At 32.4% G+C, this 23,156-nt stretch overlaps 2 protein-coding genes across 5 annotated transcripts; both read left to right on the top strand.

Moving 5' to 3' along the window:
* The first annotated feature begins 364 nt into the window (after nt 1-364).
* LOC111287504 (protein MOS2-like) lies at nt 365-2,132 on the top strand. Its single transcript, XM_022878114.2, has one exon. It carries the CDS (start codon nt 578-580, stop codon nt 1,943-1,945), a length of 1,368 nt encoding a protein of 455 aa, XP_022733849.2. The 5' UTR covers nt 365-577; the 3' UTR covers nt 1,946-2,132.
* Nucleotides 2,133-15,407: 13,275 nt separating this feature from the next.
* LOC111287095 (KH domain-containing protein) lies at nt 15,408-23,156 on the top strand. Of its 4 annotated transcripts, none has more exons than XM_089759154.1 (7): nt 15,408-15,713; nt 16,299-16,669; nt 18,738-18,923; nt 19,064-19,165; nt 19,300-19,371; nt 19,457-19,573; nt 21,725-23,156. In XM_089759154.1, exons 1-7 carry the CDS (start codon nt 15,524-15,526, stop codon nt 22,967-22,969), a joined length of 2,283 nt encoding a protein of 760 aa, XP_089615280.1. In that variant the 5' UTR covers nt 15,408-15,523; the 3' UTR covers nt 22,970-23,156. The 4 variants fall into 4 exon arrangements, with proteins under 4 accessions (XP_089615280.1, XP_022733060.2, XP_022733059.2 ...); XM_022877325.2 differs by having other exon boundaries at nt 19,300-19,374; XM_022877324.2 differs by having other exon boundaries at nt 15,408-15,731.

Raw genomic sequence — 23,156 nt, 5'->3', positions numbered from 1 at the left:
TATTATATTTATTATTTTTATTGAATTCATATTTTTTAAATAAAATTATATTTAATATAATCTTTGTTGTTTTAAATTTGAATCTATTCGAGTTTTGCTTAATTTAGATTTGTGAAAAGTTGAATTTAAATTATTTTCAATTTTAAATTAGAGGGATTCGAAATGTTTTTTTTTTTAATGATAAACTCGATTTGAATTAGGTTCTAATCTCAGTAAGTTAAATATTTATCGGATTTACATCAAAGTTGACAGGTCCACTACCATTGTGCTATAGCACCCAAACGGGGTGCCGAACACGGTTATGACCCCAACCGTACCGCGTCTTGACTCATTTGAATCCAAACGAGGCGTAAAACATTATTCAACTATCAAAAAGCAAGTCGCAAAGTCGAGGATAGTAATTTGGGGCGGTTTTCTTCGTTTTTTTATATTATATTTTTTTTATCCATCTTTCGCTGCTCAGTCTGACTTTTCCGACGGTGTTCCAATTTGACCCATCCCTTCCATCAAGATCCAACACAAACTTGCTACCGCTTTCAGTTGAGTTTCGATACGACGCCGCTCTATCTCTCTCGCCATGAAACTATCCTTCTCTCTCCCTCCCAAACCAAAACCCACCCAAAAAGCGCCCACTCCGAACGCTTCCGCCCACGAAGACCAAAACCACAAAGAATTCGTCACTGAATTCGACGCCTCCAAAACCCTATCCGACCCCAACTCCAAATCCTCATTCGTAATCCCTCCCAAACAAAACGAATGGCGCCCCTACAAGAAGATGAAGAATCTCGACCTCCCTCTCCAATCCGACGCCTCTCGTGATCTCCAATTCGAGCTCGATTCCTCATCTCATTTTCCCCACCCCGACTCCAAAATCTCCTACGGTCTCAATGTACGCAACAACTCCACCAAGGATGACGCGGAGGACAAACAGGGATTTCCCGAATCCGCAGCTCCGGTCGAGACGGTCCTTCTCCAGAGTTTAAAAGAGGATTTGAAGAGGTTGCCCGAGGATCGAGGGTTTGAGGAGTTCGAGGATGTTCCGGTGGAGGGTTTCGGTAAGGCTTTGCTTGCTGGGTACGGGTGGGTCGAAGGGAGAGGAATTGGGAAAAACGCAAAGGAAGATGTTAAAGTAAAGCAGTACGAGAGAAGAACCGACAAAGAAGGCCTAGGGTTTAGTTACAAGGAAACTAAAGAAAAATTTCACGGTTTCATGAATGTCAAAGATAATCTTGACAAAGAAAAACGGGTGAAGGAGGATGGAGACGGGTTTTTTGTTGGGACAGATGTGAGAGTGATTGAAGGGAGAGAAATGGGTTCGAAAGGTACAATCGTGGAGAAATTGGGTGGTGGTTGGGTTGTTTTGAAGTTGAAGAACAGCGAAGAGGAAGTTAAAGTTCGGATTTTTGAGATTGCTGATTTGGGTTCAAGGGAAGAAGAAAAGTGTTTGAGGAAATTGAAGGAGTTGAAGATCAGGAAAGGCAAAGATTCGAAACACAAGCGGGATGAAAGAAGGCATAGCAAACAGATTGGAAAGAGTGAGAAAAGGATCGAAACGAAAGTTAATGGTGATCGAGGGGTTTCTTGGCTTACAAGTCACATTAGGGTTCGGATTATTAGTAAAAATTTGGAAGGGGGAAGGTTGTATTTGAAGAAAGGGCAGGTGATGGATGTTGTTGGACCGTATATGTGTGATATATCAATGGATGAGAGTAAGGAGTTGATTCAAGGGGTTGAGCAGGAGCTGCTTGAGACTGCATTGCCAAGGCGTGGTGGTCCAGTTCTTATTTTGTATGGTAGACATAAGGGTGTCTATGGAAGTTTGATAGAGAGGGATTTAGATCGAGAAACGGGTGTTGTAAGAGATGCTGATAGTCAGGAATTGCTGAATGTGAAACTTGAACAGATTGCTGAGTACATGGGGGATCCAAGCTATCTTGGGTATTGATCATGGCATTTGCCTTCTCTACTGGAACCAATCCATGGCATGCCCTCTGATACAATCAATAGGTATTTTGTGCTAAACTGTGCCCCTTATGTATATCAACTATCTCTGTCATCTATTCTTATGAAAAATACTGAATTATCTATTGTTTGGTAAAAAATTTTAAGGACTCCTGCTGTACTTTTATTCATTCTTAAAATAAGCTTTCTCCATTAGTGTTCAAAAGCAAAAAGCATTCAAATTATAGATAAAGATTCCTTTCAAATTGAAAGGGCGGATGTTCTCTTTTCCTCACCTCTACATGTCCCCTACCGGCCTACCTTGATCCCACCATGAACCTAAAGAAGAATTGCAAGACCCCAAACTTCTGTAATTACTGAGGATGTTGACTGAATCTAATAACGAAAGTAAAATGAACAAAACCTTGAAAGTGCTCTTTATGTTTATTGCCGAAACTGATAGCTGGTATTTATCTTGGCTTGTTCTGTCATCTGTTTTCTTTCTCTGATTCGTCCCTACCAATCACTGTATGCTAAAATAGACTAACGTTAAGGAGAAAGGATACTTAAAGAGACAAAAGAGTGTTCATTGTGACACTGCAGGTTCGAGTAGCAAGGAGAACTTGCAAAAGCATGGGTTAATTTAGTGATTGATGATAACCTATTGAAATTATTTTGATGATCGATCAATTAAGCGAATTAAATTTAGTTTGATCGGTTAATTTTATTTTTAAACACCCTTAACCCCATGCACAATGGTAAGTTTGTTTAAGTAGCAAAGAGAACTTGTAAACGCATGGGTTAATAGTCCCTTGATACACAATATGGAAGTCTCATGCACTTCACCCCATTCCGCTTTAAGTATTTGTAAATTCAATTTGGATGTTGTGGTTTATGATTGAAGCTGTGTGTAGATTTTTTTTATATTTGAAGCTGATAGGGATTGAATGTTAGTCGTTGAAATTAAAAGTTTAATACCCCAATAAACAGGTAACACCATTGTATGTAAACTGATATTTGATATTTGAGACTCTGTAAAATGATGTTTGTGTTTGAGCGAAAGTTGAGTATTTAAATGGGAGAAAATATGAAAATGCAAAGGAGGTCGGAAGTCGCAAGTCACAAGAGAAGTATCCTGGTATAGTTTGTACTTATAACAAGACTGATATGGAACATAATGATGGAGGAAAACTTTCTTTAGCAATTGTAATATTAAGGTGAATTATGAACTATAGGACCCACTTATTTCTGGTTCACTAAGTTTTAGTTAAATTGTAGGAGTGGCTCATTTGCAATGAGAATTAACAGTTCAAATAACTTGTGCCCCTTTCTACTTTATAGCAATAAAATTAGGTTGATGGGAATTTCCTGGGCATCAAGAGGCCTATCAGGCGTTTAGCTAGGCAGCATGTATGTCGGTTATATGACCAATTTTTAGACTTGGAGCGGTATTGGATCTAGCTACATGGACAGGATTGATGAACTTATGCTTAAGGTGCTAATTACTTAAGAAACCTTTCATCTTTTTGGGAGATTTATTATTCATTTGATTGGACAATTGCAATTCCATTCCCTCATTTTGTTTGTGTTCCTTCTATTTCGTTGATTGGTTGATTTTTTTTAACAATAAATAGCTATTTCAAGAAATGTCAATTCTTTAAATATAAAAAATATCATTTCTTTACTCTCTTCTAATAATTGCAATTTTTGGTTTATAAGGAATTGAAAATAATATTTATCGATTAATTTTGTTCTTATACATTTAATTAATTTTAATTTTGTCTTTATATGTTTAATTAATTCTAATTATTATGATTAATTAATATTATTTTATTTCATTAATTAAATAATATTAATTATAATATTTAATTAGATAATTAATTAATATTAATTTAATTATATATTATTAAATAATTCACCAAATAATATTACTTAAAATATTATTAAATTAATTAAATAATACATAATTTTTTGTTAAAATTAATTAAATTATATTAAAATAATAATAAATTCATATTAAAAATAATTAAATAATATAAAAATTAATAAAATAAAAGTAAAATAATATTACAATTAATTTAGTATTAAATTTATATTAAATTAATAGGAAATTAACTAAGTAATATTAAATAATCTTAACATAATCGTAAAATCCATTAAATAACATTAAAATGTTGTTACATTAATTAAATAATATTAAATTATTATTTAATATTCTTAAATTAATAGTTAATATTGTTAAATTAATATTCAATAATATTATACTAATATTCAAATTATTAAATAAATATGTAATACTATTATTCTAAATAATATTAAAACAATATTTAATATTATTTAATTAGCGTTTAATAATCCTAAGTTAATATTTAACAATATTAAATTCATATTTAATGTTATTAAATAATATTAAAAGAATATTCATATTAGATTAATTAAATAATATTATAATTTATATGAAAATTAATTAAATAATTTGAAAATAACATTAACATATTATGAAATTAATTAAATACTATTAAAATGTTATTAAATTAATATTCACTATTATTAAATTGATATTTAATATTATTAATTTAATAATCAATATTATTAAATTAATATTTCATCATATTAAATTAATATTTAAGAGTAAAATGAATATTTAGTAATATTAATTAATATATAATATTATTTAATATCAAATAATATTAACATAATATTAAAATTAATAAAATATAAAATTAATAATAAATTAATTATCTATTATTAAAATAATATTAGAATTAAATAAATATTATTAAAATATTATTAAATTAATTAAATGATATTACAAAATTATTAAATTAAAATTCAGTATTAATAAATTAATATTTCATATTATTAAATTAATATTAATTAATTAAAGTGTTATAGTTTAATAATTTGAATTTAATATCAATTAATTAATATTTAATTTTCATATAAAGTTATTATTAAAATTTTATTAATTAATAATTTTTATAATAAATTATAAGAGAAGAGTCTTTTAAACTTGTTCCATTTGTATTCTTTAAACATATTAATACTAATTTCTCCTTTATGTAATTCTACTAAATTAAATTTCATAATAAGTATTATATTTCATCCTTCATATTTTTTATTTTCACAAATCAATTCCATACCAGGAACCAAACTACCTGCTAAAACAGGAGATTAGGAGGGTTGAACAGTTTTCTATCCAGGTTCTCTAGATGAAGCTTACCAGAGTGTCTTAGTTGTTGAGAGATACGCTAGGATCAAATCCAACCGTAGGACTTGTTTTTCAGTTTGCGAGGGACAGTTTTCATTCTTGAAATTTAAATATGATAGCACTACTAACAATTAGGAATTTTCTTCATTTGATCCTATTGATGGTTGCTTTTTTTTTTTTACTTTTAATTTTGTGTTTCCACATTTAATGATAAAAGTCACATAGCTTTGCAATGTCCACAACAAACCTTTTACCAATTGTTAGTGTTAATAACGTGTGAATGACATTTTCCAAATTTTGTTTAAAAATATTATTTTTACAAAAATAAGATATTTAATTGTTAAAAATTAATCCTAATTTGAGCAACCTTTTAAATGTTAAAGGATTAAATTGAGCATTTAATCGTCATTTGAATGTTAGAGATAGCTTAAAGGATAGTAGTGGAACTGATTCATGAGGGTTTGGTTTATGATTTTTTAATGACATTAACATGTTCAGGATCAACAAACTTAATAGGTCTGAGAAGCAAATTATGCAGGTGGAGTAGGATTGCCTTGCACAAAAGTGTGGGCAATAAATCTCAGCTGTGTAACAGCAATTGGCATGTTTTAGCTAATATACAAGGAAGGTTATGTGTTGGTAAGTTATTTATGAGGGGTAAAATTTTCAAATCACAATAGAAAGAGAAAGAAAATGATTAACAACAAAGGTTGGGAGTGGTCTCAGTATTTAAGTTCCGACACTCGAGTTAGTGATCGATCTAGGAAATAAATGGGAAAGAGATGACAGTAAGAAAAAATAAGATGATTGAAAGGTACTTGGGTGGTGCTATTTATACTTGTAAGATGAAAGTTTCAAGCAGCCTAGACTATCTAAGACGGCCCTGAGAAGTAGAGATGACCTAGTAAGCTCAAGCCGAGTTGGTAGTTGACTGTCCATTTAAGACGTAATGAGTTAGCACTTAAGGGGTTTAGCCAGCAGATTGCTAAGGTGGTCAATTGGACCCATGAAATTCTGTTGGCTCAACACATTAGCTCGACCAAAATGATTGAAACGACCCTGATTATCAACTGACTAGTATTAATGGGGAAAAGGTCTATAATGTCTTTTAGATTTAAAAATACCCCTAACATTCTATCACTTCATCGAGCAATTTGAGATGCCAGACTAATGTTCATAAAGTATACCAACTTGATCAGCCCTTGGTAGGATTGAGTTGTTAATTAAGTATGAGATGTTTTTATTTTTATTTATTATTTTATATATTTTATTTTTTTATAATTATTCTGACCTCATATAACATAGGGGGTAATTGGCAAGTGCTGATGTGGACAATGGGAGGCACTAATTGGGTTCGTAATGTAGTTATTGATGTAAGTTGGTATAACTGACATTGTACTTACTTTATTCGCAATTTGCTCATCGTCTCGTTATCTTGATGGTTGACGTGAGACTTGTGACTTTTTCTTTCGTAATAACACTGAAAGGTTTGATGTGTTATGCATGTACGACCGATGTGATGCTATGTTCTATATAATGAATGTTGCAGTAAAAAGACCAAAATGTCACTCGTGCAGATTCATCCAAATTTGTATTTCTTGATGAGAGATAATATTTGGAGGTTAAATGTGTGACGACTGAGAATGCGAAGAGTCATTTTTGATAACGTTATGATGATGTGGTTTAATTTATGGTGTCTATATGATTTTTAAATTGGCTATATAAGGGGCCCTTTGAGGCTTTAGAGCTTCACTTCACAGACTTCTAGCTTTCAAGTTGACCAAATTTAATTGACCTCTAATACTTTTAGCCTTTTTTTGTTCGACCTTCTTACCTTCAAAGTCTTCGTTACATTTTTTTTCCCTTTCATTATCTCTTTTGGTTTAAGCATGTCTAATAACTTGAGGATAAAAGTAAAAGGAGGTCAGCTTGGTCATGAAGCTTTCTATTCGGATGATTGAATACCCTTTATCCTTACAGGAATGGACTATCTTCAAGCCATCTAGTAGTTAAATTTGATGTCTACTCAAAACCAAAACAAATTAAGGACAATGCTTGAGCAATGGGAGAAAGGGTTTATCATAAAATGGATGAGCTTTTTATTGTAATTGATTCTAACCTTCAATACTCTCCAATCCCTATACCTGTGGTTAGTCAAGGTCCTCTGGTTGACCTTTATTTCTTTTCCTCTACTCTTCTCTTGATAATTTTCGTCCCTCTCGTTTCTTTCACCCTTCATACAATTTTTTCTTTTTCACAATGATCCAATAATCCGAGCTTAAAATTCAACTCTGACTCGTTCGAGAAGCTTAAGGCAATGTTGCTAATATCATATCGAATAACGTTTTGATTTTTTTAAAAAAATATAATATATATTAGTATTAGTTGTTTCAGCATATTATTTCAAATTTTTTTATTTAGTACAAATATATTTATAAATATGCATGAGCTTGTATATTACAATACTATTAATAATTTACAAAATAAATATGCAATATCTTTAAAAATCAAGTAAATAAGTGTAAAAGTGTAAGAAATAATATCATAAAATTTTTATGATATTTTTAAACACTTAATCTGATTATATGATATTTAAATAAGTATTTTTTTCATGTAAATATTAAAATAAAAACAAAGAGATGAAAAAAATTATCCAAGGTTTTATGATTGTTAAATTTTATTAATGGAGCATAATTGTTTTCTTGAAAAAAATTGAAATACTTATAAACTTTGGTTTTTAAAAAATAAAGTATAAAATCATAAACTTTGATATGAAAATATAAAGTATAAAAGAAAACAAGTTACAATAAAAAATAGAAAAACTCAACTTTCAAGAGTTATTTTGTCAATTAATTTTATTTTTATTAAGTTAAAAATAGTTAAATAACAAAAAAAAAAAGTTAAAAATTATAAAATATATTTCACATTCAAGTGTCAGTAAAAACATGCTAATCCATCGAAATTTATCGAAACCAACTGAAACTAACTAAAATAATCGGTATTATCCAGTACCAAATTTGGTACAAAAAATCATCATTAGATGTAATCTATTTTGATATAATTATAATGTATCGGTAGGTACCGAAACAAAATTAACAACTATTTTTTGAAGAGTTTTCTATCTCCTCTTCAACTTCTTTTCCCTCAACATTGTGGAGGTCTTGGCCTTTGTTCAGACTTAAGTGCATACTCCCTCTTCAAAAGTTAAGCAGTCAGGCAATAAGATTTTTAAAGTTGAGCAAGCTTGGAGTCTTGAACAGGCGAAAGGGTCTAACCATGCCGATGAGAGAGATGAAGGTGTAAGGTGGTAAAGGTCATCGATCATAATGGTGATGGAGACCTTTCACCTTTCTACACCTTACCTTTTAGGTATAACCCTGAAAAAGGTGATAAAGAGCTTGAAGGATAGAGCCAATCTAGAGGTTGCTCAAACTTATGTTCAGTGCATCATGCTTTTGCAGTGAAAGTCAAATTTGACCTTCTTGATGAGGGGTACAATGTAATAATGCTAACCTTAAATGATTGGATTACCACACTCTTAGATTCCGATAAAATTTATGTGTATTGGGAGACCATAGCGGTCGACCTTAGGTTTCTTTTACATTTTTTCATTATAAAACTTATTTTATCTTATAATTTGATTATCACTTAGCTCATCCCAAATTATTTTCGATACATAATAGGTTTTATTATTTTTTATAAAGAGCTAGGTTTAATACCCAACATCCATTTATTTAGGAAATTTTTTGTGGTGGAAAAGCATTTTCATGATAAGAGTTAGTTCATGTGATAGCTTGGCCCACAAAAAAATTTTTGTCAACTGCCTGAGCTCAATAAAAAGTTTGAAGGGCCTCTTTTTGTGTATAGAGAATGTTAATGGGGTTTGAAAAATAAATAATAGACCCAACATATCTAAAGAAACCATGGTTGGCCCATTGGTTGTAGATGAGCTAGGTGCTCAGGATATAACAATAGATCTTTTTCAGAGTAAGGCTAAAGCTTCGAGCACCACATTTCTATAGAACTAGGTCAATTGGTCTTGATACTTGTTAGACTAGATGAAGTTTTAAAAGGCTTTTTTTTCTCTACCTCTTTAGCCTTTTTGGCCTTTTTCTTTGCTAAGGTAACCTCATCCTTCAAGGCATTAAGCTTAAGTTCAGACTTCATTTATACAGACTCAAGATTAGCCTTTTGAAAAGATATGTCCTCTACTCTTGGGTTAGCTTTCCATTATTCTTCAACTTATTAACCTTTGTCCGTAAGCAGACATGTTATCGATAGGGCCGAGTCAAATTTAGGCCGAGTCTAGGCATGATATTAACAAGCTTTAGACTTGTCCAGACTCGACCTAACCTGAAATACGGGCCTAATTTTGTTATCCAAGCTCAACCCATTTTTAAAAGGAGTTGCCCAAGCACGTCCATATTTCAATTTGAAAAATAAAAATAACTTTTATAATAAATATTAACAATAAAGAATAAAGAACTAATAAAATAAAATCTTAAAAAAAGACTTTGTTAATTTAATTTGATGTTTAGATGGGATTCGTATGTATAGACATATGGTATTAATGTGTTTAATTCTTATAATTTAATTGGTTGGAACACATCATCCTTGGTTTATAAATAAGATTAATGGCTAGCCAACGAGAATTAGATTAGAGAGTGAGATTATGAGTAGATTTTAGGATTTACATTTCTTGCATTTACTTTTATTGTTTAATTTTCTTTCAAGTAGTTTCCTCTTTGTTCTTTTAGAGGATTGTTCGAAAGAAAATTCCTTTAATTTTCTGGAAAAAATTTACATTTTTTGCATTTACTTTTCTTGCATTTTAAGATTCAAGCAATGTAATTTACTTTTTTTTTAAGTTTTCTTACACAATTTTAAGCTTTTCCATTACTTTCTCAATGATGTTTGGTTATTTTCAACTCTGCATTACTTTTGGTTTTCATATTAGATCTCTACGATTTCTTATAAGTTTTGATTTAAATTTTTTCTAAAAATTCTCATTTCATAATACTTCAAATCTAGAAAGTTTCATTTGTAAATTCATTCTACAAAGTTTTTTAAAAATCATGGAAGGCTTGATTGGAGATCTAACAGCAGAGGTGGCAGCAAATGGTGACAACGCTATGGAGTCTTCTTTCATTACTTGGCATTTGGTCCACTTCCTCCTTGATTTGATCTTATTATTTCACTTGCTTGCTGTTAAATCAATTCCTTGCTTTGAATTTGTTATTTTCTAGGGCTGTTGGGCTAATTTTCTTTTGAATGCTCTGTTTTTACATTTTCTGCACTTGATTTTTGTGGAACTTGATTAAGCTTGTTAATGCATTGTTTTGATTGATTTCTTTGTTTGATCTTGTAGTTAACTTGTAGATCTAAGTTGGCTTAGCTCATTTTAAGTTAATTCACACTCTAGGATTATAGATCTAGGTTTTAATTTCAAAATTGTTGCATTTTTGTATTTGAAATTAGTTTTGATTTTTTAAGATTTTAATATTCCTTTGCGTTTTCTGTTGAATAATTTCAATTCCAGTGCTTTTTAATTCTTGTTACATTAATGTTCTTACATTTAAGATTCTATTTTAGGAAAATTTTAATTAGGATTGAAATAAATTTTCATTTGAAGTTCAATGGTTAGGTAGTTGCAGTTTAGCTAGTAAAATCCGATTATAAGTTGAATTCACTTTCAATCCTTATATTTGCTATTCTATTTTAATTTTAGCTTTCTAATTCATTTTCATTGGTTTAGAATTATTTTTCATTGATGTTTGATTTCCATTAATGTAATTTAGCTAGTGTTTGGATTAAGGTTACATGTTATGTTCTTTTTATGTTTGCTTTGTATGTTTTCAGTTTTTACAATTACTTCCTTGTTTTTACTTTCTGATTGAGCCTAGATTAGTGATGTTTCTTGTTTTTGTAAGAATTAACTTTAAATAGAGTGTGCCGATAATGGGTATTTAGTTAGGATTTCTTCACTAATCTTCGTGGGAACAATACTTTGACTTTGGTCACTATTATTACTTGAACGATCTGCGCATTTGCAAAAATCACCAACCACCAAGGCTTGGCTCATTTTTTAAACGAATCTAAAATTTATATGTAAACCCTTTTAAATTTTAGAAAGGCTTTCAAACTTGGGCAAGTAGCCTGACCCACGAACAAGTTTATCTGTAAGTCGATGATAATAGGTTTCAACTTTTATTTTAATTGATCAAAGTTACATTGTCTTGACCAAATCTTCTAGCTGATCCATTTTGAGCAAATGAGTAAAAACCTTGTAGGATTAGGGGATGTTAAAAAGTATTTTGAGAATAAGAGGTTAAGACTATATCATAATTTGTAAAAAGATTGAAACTGGGCTTATAAGAAACAGTTATAACAAAAGAGGTAAGACTTATAGGAGATCAGGTTGATACTTAACCTTAAAGTGGTTAGTGTATATGAGCCAATCGATTGGCTAAAAGACATACATCTAAGTTGCACCAATCACTATGTTTTAGTGATTAAAAGTTTTCCTTCATCAATAAGCATGAAACCTATGGAACTGAATGGCCTTGCAAAGAAATTTTAAATAGTTATAATTGTGAGATCTTTATGCATTCAAGCCATGTGCCTAAACTATTTTTAGTCAATATATTGTTGTGATAGGGATTAGCAATACCTAGAGATTGGTACACGTTAAGCCTCTTTACTTGTAAAGTAAGTAACTGACCTTATGGGTTAAAATATAGAGACACTTGGGTTAACATATGGGTGCTTGTTATGGAACAAGTTTATTCAACATGGCCCACTATGAGAACTCTATTTAGTATTTCACCCAAGCATCTATGGAAACGTTTTCATGTGTCATTTGTTTAACTAGTCTTTAGACTTGAGACACCAAATTATCGTGTATGTGAATCATCATAATTTGATTTTCAATTGTATAGTTAGTGCCCTTGATTCCTAAAAAAAAGACATTGGGGTATGATCTAAAGCATGCGAATGTGGTTGAATAGTCAAGAAATGATCCATCATTCCAAGTGATCTGAGGGGACTTATCTCATATGTTCTTAACTTTAGTTAACTTATAAAGTTTTTGGCCAAATCATGATGATGAATTTAGATGAAAGAGTTTCATGCTAAATTCATACATTTTAACTAAAAACTATAAGATATAAGAAGTTTTGTGAATAAACACATAGCCTGCACATAGCCTTTTGGGATATATGGTGGAAAGATCAAATTACACTAATAGAGTGCACATAGCTTTTTAGGATATATGGTGGAAAGATCGAATTACACTAATAGAGTGAACACTGAAAAGTTAAGTCAAAACTTTCTTGACTTTCCAATATTTTGATAGTCATGATGTGTTATTAGATGTCGTTTTATGATCTATGAATATACATAAGTCATTTTTGATCAATTTGATATTATATTTATTGCCAACATATTAAAAGTCTAATCAGTCACACACAGTGACACTACCAAATTATTATGGGACTAAATTAAGTTTGATTTAATTGAAAGAAACAAAAAATATGAGGATTTAAAGCCTATAAAGACTAAATTGAAAAGGTTATAAAAGTTACATCCTTAAGTGTAAAAGTGGAAATTCAAGAGAATTATAAATACATCTCTTCCTAGTCTTAACTAAAAAGAAAAAAACACCCTTTAGAAGAGTTTATTGCAATTAAGAATTACAAAAACACAAGTACCTCTAGCTATAAAAAAATTTGCAAAACCTTTAATTTTATAGGGATTGAGCTGACTTCAGTATATCACCAAGAAAAATGTTTTCTTTCTCTTCTTTCTTGTGACCTTGAGGCTAATATGCAAGATAGGATGGTTTCTAGTTAGAACACCTTCTAGTATGAGTTTACAAGTCCCTCATTGTAAATGTTTTAGCAAAGGTTGCTATATGGATGATCATTAAAAGCCAAACACTTGATTGGCTTGAGTCTTGATTTTTTTTTTTGTTTTCATACACAAGCAAAGGTTTTTTTAACTATTGATTATGATATCTTAAGCTTAGATATGATTATAAACAAATGTGTATTTAAAAGTTTTAAAAGGCATGCGTAAACATAAGTATGTCCTATAGTTGTCTTGGTTTTGATTTTTTACATAATTTTGTTACGTTATTTGATACATATAATGTATGTTTTCGATGTTTGTGATTCCATGATGCCGAGACAATAATCTCAATAATTGGATCATTGTATGCCTATTGATCTCTTGGCTACCTCAGGATTATCAAAGGCATTGTAATTTTGGCATACATTGACAACTAACGAAAACCTTACCCAGTAGCATTGTTAGACACCTTAATAGGTGTCGAATGAAAAGCACACTATCTTCAGGTTGACTTTTCCTTAGCTTTAACCTTCTATTTAAGTTTGGACATAACAGTTAGAAACTTTCCTCTAGTTGGGGAATGTTAGGTCTACTTAGAGATGGGCATCGACGAGAGAGAAAGTTTGGGAGCAAGAGGCTGGGATCGAAACTATTGGATGGCCTTACCCTTGTCCTTGTCTTTCGAAACAATTTGGGTATACTTGTTCATATTGAAATAATATTTCTTCCTTGTAGATGAATCGACCTAGGAGCTTTGACCTTAACCTACCACGACTGATAATAGAGATGAATTAAAAGTAAAAAAAATTAACGAGAAATTAAGTCATACACATACACAGCAAATAAGTTAGAAAACTACCTCCAAACTTAACCTTTTTATGGGCATCTTGAGATGTTAGACTGAGGATATTTACAAGAAAAACATCGTGCTCTAAAAACTCATTTATTGTATCATAAGCACTAAGCTCATTTTTCGTTAGCAGACTTGACCCACAATCTTCAAAAATGCTATTTATTTTCCAAACCCAACCTTCTTTTTCTATACAAAAAAAGAGGACATTCTAGGTCTATTGAAAACGAAATGTTAATAAATAATTTTTTAGTTGGACAAACTGTTACATACTACCAGTTATTGTCATATTGATGAACTTTTAGTGCAAGAAATTTTCTAAATAAGCTTATGGGCGAGATAAGATCTAACTATTCATAAATTACTATAAAACCTATTATGCGATGATAGGCGCTAGGGATGAGCTAGCAAATAGTTAAATTATAAGAAAGGAGAAACTTTGAAAAAAAAAAAAAAAGGGAAACCTAAGCTTGACTTTATGGAATCCCAATAAGCTTAGAGCCATCTTCTCCCTTTAGGTTGATTAACTTATTATTAACGCTAGGGTCATCTACTTTGTAAGGTTTAAGAAGGCCAAATTGGGTTTGAAAGGCAATAACATGAAAAAAAATGCACAGGTTTGGACTACTCTTATAAATGGCATTCCTTTTTAAGTTTTTCATGACATTTTTTGGAGTATAATCGAGCTTACACTGAGCATAGAGTTGGGTGGGGATTTATCAAAATTAGAGGATCTACCACCTACTTGATTTCAATTTTTTTCTTTTGAGCCTCTTTTTTTTCAGTTTGCTCGCCCTTAGAGGGAAATTAAAAATCAAAATGGTTGTTTAATTATTTTTAACATAATAAAAATAAAATTAATTAATCAAATAACCCTTGAAAGTTGAGTTTTTTATTTTTATTTTTTATTATAATTTGTTTTCTCTTATACTTTATTTTTTCAAACTAAAATTTATAAATATTTCAATCTTCTTTAAAATAACAATTTTACTCTTTTTATAAAGTTTAATACTCATAAAACCTTAGTTAAAATTTTACTTTTTTGTTTTTATCTTAATATTTACATGAAAAAATATTTATTCAAATATTATATGATCGAATTATGTGTTTAAAAATGTCATAAAAATTTTTTGATATTATTTTTATACTTTAAATTTATTTATTAATCTTTGAAAATATTGTATATTTATTTTGTAAATTATTAATTGTATTATAATGTACAAATTTATATATATATTTATAAATATATTTATATTAAATAAAAAAATTTAAAATGATATATCAAAATAATTGATACTAATTTTATAAAAAATATAAATATTATCCGATACATATTAATAATTTTGAACAAAACCCAAAAATATGGCACGTGACATACAGGCCAACAATAAATCTAAGAAAAACCAAAGCAAAATCCGGTCCCTAAAAAATGGGCCATACAAAAAGTCAAGCCCATTGAAAGTAAATGAAAAAACTAAAAAAAGAAAAAAAAATGTTACTTGTGAATTTGTGATATTTTCCAGCCATATAAATCAGCCATAAACCCTATATGTTCACACGACAAAAAGCACTATCTCAATTTCTTACTACCCAACTCTTTATACTTCTCTTTGCTTTGCATTTCGCGCTTTCATCTCAAAACCCTAGATTACTTTTCATTTTCTGTACGTTTAATGGCGGAAGAAGAGGTCGTCGCGGCTGCACCCAGCCTTATCCCCTCCGATCATAAGCGGAAGCTTGAGGATGTCGAGCCCCACCTCGCTGTTGACAAGCCGCTCGACTCTGCTTTAGAACCTGATGCGGTGGATAATGACGTAGCGGCATCTGATTCCTCGGAGGCCAAGCGGCCTAGGCTCGACGACGGTAAGACCGACGGCTTTGGTAATGAAAATCTTCTTTCTTTTCTTTTGGTTTTATTTTAGGGTTTTCTAATGTACATCTTAAGGAACGGATTTATGGGTTTAATATTACTTCTAGGGTTTCCATGTTATTATTTTCGATTTTATTTTTGAGTTAATTGAAAATTTTCTATTTGATAAAACAGTTTGTTAGGAAAATTGAGGAGGTTTAACAATTGCTTGTTTTAGTGGTAAAATTATTTTCTAGGTGAATGTGAACTGATAAAATTAAGGCTTCGTTTGGTTGTTAATTTTACTAATATTTCTTTTGTTTATTTACTTTTTTTGCTAAAAGCAAAGCAAATGTATGAAGGAGCAAATGGTTAAAATGTGAAACACATTCAACCATATTTCTTTTATGTAGAAATAAAATATGGTATTTTCTTTTGATTTAAACGCCCTTTTTGCATTTTGTCCAGAAAGCAAAAAGAAATAGGAAAAGTAAAACCAAACAGAACTTGGACTATGATTAGTTTATGTCTTATGATTGTTTATTGCTTTATATATTATAACTATTCTAATTCTATGGTTCTTGTTCTTAACACAACAGCCAGTGAGAATGGGTTTGAAGCTGAGAAGTTGGGTGAAGCTGCGAAGGAGGATGAGGAGGCTTTGCAGCAAAATGAGGTTAATGAGCAAGCAGATGATGGTGATGCTCCATCAGAGGATGCTCCATCAGAGGAGGCTCCAGCAACGGTAAAACCTGAGCAAGTTGAAGGAACAACAGAGGAAACAGAGCAACAGTCTACAGATAATCATGAGACTGCTGATGCTGAGTTTGGTAAAGTTGAGAGTTCTGAGGCATACAATAGTCAAGAACCTGTAAAAGAGGAGATTAAGCAACTTTCTGATGAGATGCCTCAGCAGGAGTTTGATGATGGTTCAACTATTACTCGAAAAATGGAGGTTCCTAATGCTAAGGTATGCTGGTTAATATTTTTAGCTTTCTCAGTGAGAAGTGTTGAACTGAGTTCAAACTAAATTGATTTTGCTTTAGTTTACATCAACAAACGGTAAAACTAACCTTTCATGCTCTGTAATGTATTTAATCCCATGTCCATGGTGACTCGGAAAACTGTGGTCCTTTTTTAATTTTTTCCATTAATGGTTGGTCCTCTTTTTCTTCCTCTCCTTCTCTTAACTTGGATGTCCTCTATTCACTGACATGTTCTAACGGTGATCTCCTCCATATGTGTCTAAACTACCTTAGGAGTGCGTTTGGTTCAGGGGAATCCAAAAATTTTCCCCCAGAATCTTGATTGTGGATATTTGTTTCTCACATTTGGTTTGGGGTTATCCGATTCCAAAGGAAAATATCAGATTCCCACCAGTACCGAGAGTCTCGGAATAAAAAATCCACCTCTCCCTGCGGTATTTTAGGATTCTAGGGGGAAAGTTGTTTGATTTTGAAATTTAACCTGGATAAAAAGATTTGTCACATCTATGTTACCCTTTTTAAAAGCAAGCATGGAATTCAGTTTTAGTTTTTTTTTTTAATTCAATTATGGCGTGTCTTTTGAACAAAAATTAATGTAAATTTGAAGTTTTCTAATATATCTTATAAGTTCCTATTGTGGCATTTTTCTAATACATATGCCATATTTAGATATTTTAACATTTATAATAAATGTGACAATTAAGGCGTTTCAATGAAGAAATGTCGTAATTGAGTAACAATTACAGCGTTTCTTATATCAGACACCTTAATTGCAACATATTAATATTTCTTGTGTGTGAATTATTGATTCCAAGTTGACAGCAGATGAGGTTGACAACTTGGCAATACAGAATCTAACAAAATCTTACAAGGACAACAAGGGCAACCATGCAATTAATAAAGATAATATATATATTATAATTGTATATATATATATGTATATTGTAATTGTATATTAGAATAAATATTTAATATAAATTAAATCTCCAATTTTTTGTTTTGACTCAATTAAGGCGTATATGTTTGAAGGACGCCGTAATTGATAGTTTTTTTCCTGATTCTTATATTCACTCAATTAAGGCATTTATATTAAAAAAACTCCTTAATTGAAAGTATTTATCAATTCTTATATACACTCAATTAAGGCGTTTATATTTAACCTACGTTGTAATTGACAATTTTTTTCATTTCTTATATTCACTCATTTAAGGCCTTTATTTTTTCAAAAGGCCAAAATTGAAAGCTTTTATCAATTCTTATATTCACTCAATTAAGGCGTTTATATTAAACCCACGCCGTAATTGATAATAACCTCATGTCTTATATTCACTCAATTAAGGCATTTATATTACAAAAATGTCGTAATTGAAAGCTTTTTCAATTTGTTCACTCAAATAAGGTGTATATTTCTAACAAAATGTCGTAATTAAGGGATTTTTTTTAAGCCAATTATGGCATAATTTGCAATTCAACATTGTAATTGAAAGATTTTTTTTCATATTTGATTTAAACTCAATTACGGCATAATGTGTAATTAAACCCCGTAATTGAGTATATTTAATTTAAAAAAATAACATCTTTGTGTTTCATTTTATAATAATGGCATCATTTGTTGTTTGGTTCGTTTTTTTTTTTTTTTTTTTGTAATAACAAAATGAAAGGTTGCCTACAAGTTGTCAAGGAGATTATGGTAAAAATACATGATATAACAAATGCAGATTCCCCTCAACCAAACACAGGAATTTGAAAATGGGATGCCCTGAAAACATATTCCCCTGGGTATCAACCTTTCTCCCAGAATCCAAGATTCCACTAACCAAACAATCCCTAAATGTGTTTCCTGCATTTTTCTGTCCACTTTTTTTTTCCCTTATATACATTCCTAATCATATCTTTCCTTCTTATCAAAGCAATGCTTACTCCCTCTTTCATTATAGCATTATCAGGTCAGCAATGCTCATTATGTTATTTACATGTTTTAATAAAAAGCTCAACTTGAATTTGTTTGAAAAGTATGTTTTCTGATTTTTATTTTGTGAATGCTTGCTGCAGGTTGGTGTTCTCATAGGCAAGGCGGGGGATACCATAAAGTACCTGCAATACAACTCTGGGGCCAAAATTCAAATTATGAGGGATGCAGATGCTGATCGGGATGCTCCTACAAGGCCCGTGGAAATAATAGGAACTTTGAGTAGTATAACCAAGGCTGAAAAGCTTATACATGCTGTCATAGCAGAGGTTGTATGCTGTTTTTGAAATTTGTTTCTTCTGTCTCCCTCATGCTTGCATTATTTATCCTGTTCCTGGCCCTCCCCCCTCTCCTGCCAAACTTTATTTCTTTTGCATTGGCATTCACTTAAATTTGGTATTTGTTTCAGGCAGACGCAGGCGGCTCACCTTCCCTTGTAGCTAGGGGCCTTGCTACCACACAAGCTGCTGGAGCTGCTGAGCAGATCGAGATACAAGTTCCAAATGAGAAGGTTACTCCTTTTTCTTTCTTTTTCTCCTGTATGTAACTGCAAGCACAAGTATAGAGTTACTCATGCGTCATCACACCTGTTTAAGCATGCATTAGTCTTTCTGACTATTGTGTATGTTATCTTTCCTGTTTCAGGTTGGTATAATCATTGGTAGAGGTGGGGAAACTATCAAAGGACTGCAGACCAGGTCAGGTGCCCGCATTCAGGTAGTTGATATTTGTTTGCCTTGGTATGGATTGAAGTTCTTGCAAAATCACTCCTGCTAATACTTCCAATTTAATATCTGTTTAGTTGATACCTCAACATCTCCCAGAAGGGGATGGATCTAAAGAAAGGACAGTTAGAGTGACTGGTGATAAGAAGCAAATTGAGATTGCCAGAGAAATGATAAAAGACGTTATGAATCAGGTTTGTTTTTTGACCTTGCATCATCTTCTCTAGAATTAATCTTATAATGCTATTTTAACTGCATCCAGTGTGAGTGTTTCTTTTTCATTGAATTTTTTATTACCAGGGTTGAAGTATTTACTTTGATGAAAGATTGACATAGTTTGTTATTGAATTGCCAGCAATGAACTTTTGGTATAAATTTATGTGATCTTTGATCTCTTTTTCTTTGGCCAATGATCTTTGATCTCTCAATCCATTCATTTGTTGAGTTGTATTTTGGAACATCCAATTGTTATTATATTTTTGTGTGGATGGCTTAAACATGTCTGAGATATGAAGGACGCTAGTTAAGAACATGTAATGAGCAAAATATTATTACTTGTGTAAGTAGGAATTTTGCCTGTATGCTTTTCTGGTAAATTTAGTACTTGGGATTTAGTGGAGTAGCGTAGGTTATCTGCAGGTTTGATTGTTGTGTTAGTAACTTCAAGATTTTGTTATTATGAGCATATGCAAGATACAGTTGATAGGATCACTGATATTCCAATTAAAGGACATTGTTTTAAGAACATATGCATGTAGAATTGGATGTTTGTGATGCTAGCCTTTTCCTTCTCTTCACAAATAAAAGTATGCACTTTACGGGACAGGATTTTATCCAAGGATTATTATTCTATACGCTGGTACTGAAGTTTTTGAACTTCAGAAGTGGGGTTACATTGTTATCATGTATTTATTTAATTATTATAAGAATTTATTAGTTTTCTTAAATATATCCTAATAGGACATGTGGAAACCCTCTAACCTTGCTTGTGGAGTTTAGAAGCTCCACTGCTGGTGTATATATAATTTTCCTTTTAGCAAATATTTGAAATAGAAAGTCTCAGGTCATATATAATGGGTGGGTACATCTCAATCTCCTTCAATGGATTTGCCAATGCAAACAATCAGTTGTAGTTAACTCATAACTACTTTTCTTCTATGACACCTTTTCATCCAACTCGAGGAAGACTTATTTCATAGTTTCTCTGCGCAGTGAGAGTTTTATTTCTTGAACTTTAAAAGTGTGAATGATCCATGCCAACATCACTTGAATGCTATTAGGAAAATAATATATTCAATCCAAGATGTCGGTTGCCATGCTTTTATTTATGTTGAAGGTGCCGATTTCGAATTCGTTGGCTTTAAAATCTGCAGATTTGGATAGCCTTTTCCATGGGGTGAGCATTGCTTTCTTGGTGTAGCAATAGACAACCACTATTCCCCTTCCTCCACTGAAGAGAGGTATCTGGCATTAAACTCGCATTGCAAGATGTTAATAGTTGGTAAGATTGTTTTGAGACTTGAAAATTAAGAATAATAATGTAGTGAGACTTCATGTAAGCGGCCTCCATGTTCTATGCATGAAACGTGTTGGAAGAAGTACACCTGGTGAAGTCATCATGTCTGAAATGTTCATTGGATGAGTACCTCCTTGAATATTGTTTGTTGCTATGCTGAAACTTCTGAAGAATATGGTACTTGTCCTTTGATATGTAAATAGAGATGATGCACGATTGTTATAAGTATATTGCTATAAGGTCTGAGAAAGAATTGACATGGTGTTACATTCATATGCTACATCACTTGGATGACATGATCTTATGTGAAAATTTTAGCACATTCTTTTTGTAGTTTGATACATGAAAGATTATAGGTTCACTTTTATCATGGTTAACTCATGAAATCCCATATTCTTCTCTTTAATTATTAACACTTAATCTCTTCATTTTAGTGTTTAATTACTGGTTGCTCTGATGTTCTTTTAGTCCTCTGTTTTGGAGGGAAATATTCGATAATGAGATTAGTCTGCTTAGATAGAATTTTAGTGTCTATTCATTGTGTTTTTTATCCCCTTGCTTCATCAAAGTTTGAATACAGATGTGTTTCAACAGACTTATTTCTCTTAGCTTGCTCATCTCTCATTTTTGTTTAAATTATTTTTAGTTTCATCATTGTTGCCGTATTTGTTTATTTGCTTTCTTTTTGAACCAAGATGTGACCTAGTAGCCTGTTTCTTTTGTTTAACATGGTTAAGCATGATGTGAGGCTTACTTTTCACTCTCTGATTTTATTTTTAATCAGTGAATGAAATTCCTTCTATTAACTAATTATTTGTTAAATGAATAGACTGTCAGGCCATCACCTCTTTCTGGTGGTTTCAATCAGCAGGGCTATCGACCTCGGGGAACCACAGGTCCACCTCAATGGGGTCCCCGGGGCCATCCTGCCCATTCAGCAGCATATGATTATCAACAACGGGGACCATATCCTTCTCAAAACTCTCATTATCAACCTCCTTATGGTGGCTACCCTTCTCATCAAATGGCTCCAAGAAGCAACTTTGGTTCTAGTTGGGAGCAGAGGCCTCACAGCATGCAGGGACCTCAGAGTGGAGGTTATGATTACTACAGCAGGCAGGGAAGTGTCTCTGCCCCTCATTCGACTTCAATTCCTGGGCATGGACCTGTTCCATCACCTGCTCCAGCAATGGGGCCAGCGTCATCTCTGTCTAATTATAATTATGGACAGCCTCATGGTCCAGCAGATTATGCACATCCACCGCCATATTCACAAACTGCTCCCCAGCATAGCTACGGACATGGATATGAAGAAAAGTACGAAAATCATACCCCTCTTCAGCATCCTTATGGAGGACATGGGTCTTCTCAGCCAGGGTATGCACAGCCAGGTCCTCAACCTGGGTATACCTCTCAGCAGCAGTATGGCAAGCCACCATCATATGCCATGCAGTCACAAGGACCCCAAACATATGGTCCTCCTGCCAATCAACCAGGAGAAGTACCATATCAAGGTCCAACTGCCCAGTTATATGGTCCGAATGTGCCTCCTCAGCAGCAATACCCATATGCATCAAGTGGGCCCATGCAACAAAGCTATCCTCCGTATGGCTCTGCACCACCTAGTGATGGATATAGTCAGCCGCCACCTGCTACTGTCCAGGCTTATCCGCAGCAAGGTAGCCAGCCTGTTCCTGGATACAGCCAGCCTTCTGCCCAGCAAACAACTGCTTATGCACAAGCAAGTGCTGCTGCGTATGGTCAATACCCAGCCTCACAACAGGGTTACGCTGAACAGGCAGCTGCAAACAATGCAGGTTATGCCTATCAAGGGGCGCAAGATCCTGGTTATGGTGGTGGCGCTGTGACAACATATGGTGCACCACCACCAAGTGGCCAAGCAACTTATGCTCAACCAACAGCTGCTCAGCCTACCTATGATCAGTCTGTTCCTCAGTCCGGTGGTTATGCAGCAGCACCAGTTAGTGCACCTGTTTCGTATGGAAAAACAGTATCACCACAGCCTGGATATCCTCAGTATGATTCGACCCAGATGTATGCTGCACCCCGTTGACGGTTTTCCTTTAGTTGTATTGGTGATAATGTAGTCATGTACTGGACATTCTGTGGGTAGTGACCTTTATTTGTTTTTGAGATCTTCTAGCTCTATCTATTTCTTATTGTCGGTTCCCATGTCCGTTGGGTAATATTGCCATCTAAATGTTTCCAACTTCGTTATTAATAATATGATATTTGCTCCT

Source organism: Durio zibethinus, chromosome 4 (assembly GCF_047325235.1).
Source record: "Durio zibethinus cultivar Kanyao isolate XHJ-2024 chromosome 4, ASM4732523v1, whole genome shotgun sequence".
Lineage (NCBI taxonomy): Eukaryota > Viridiplantae > Streptophyta > Magnoliopsida > Malvales > Malvaceae > Durio > Durio zibethinus.
This window is presented reverse-complemented; position numbering and strand designations above follow the sequence as displayed.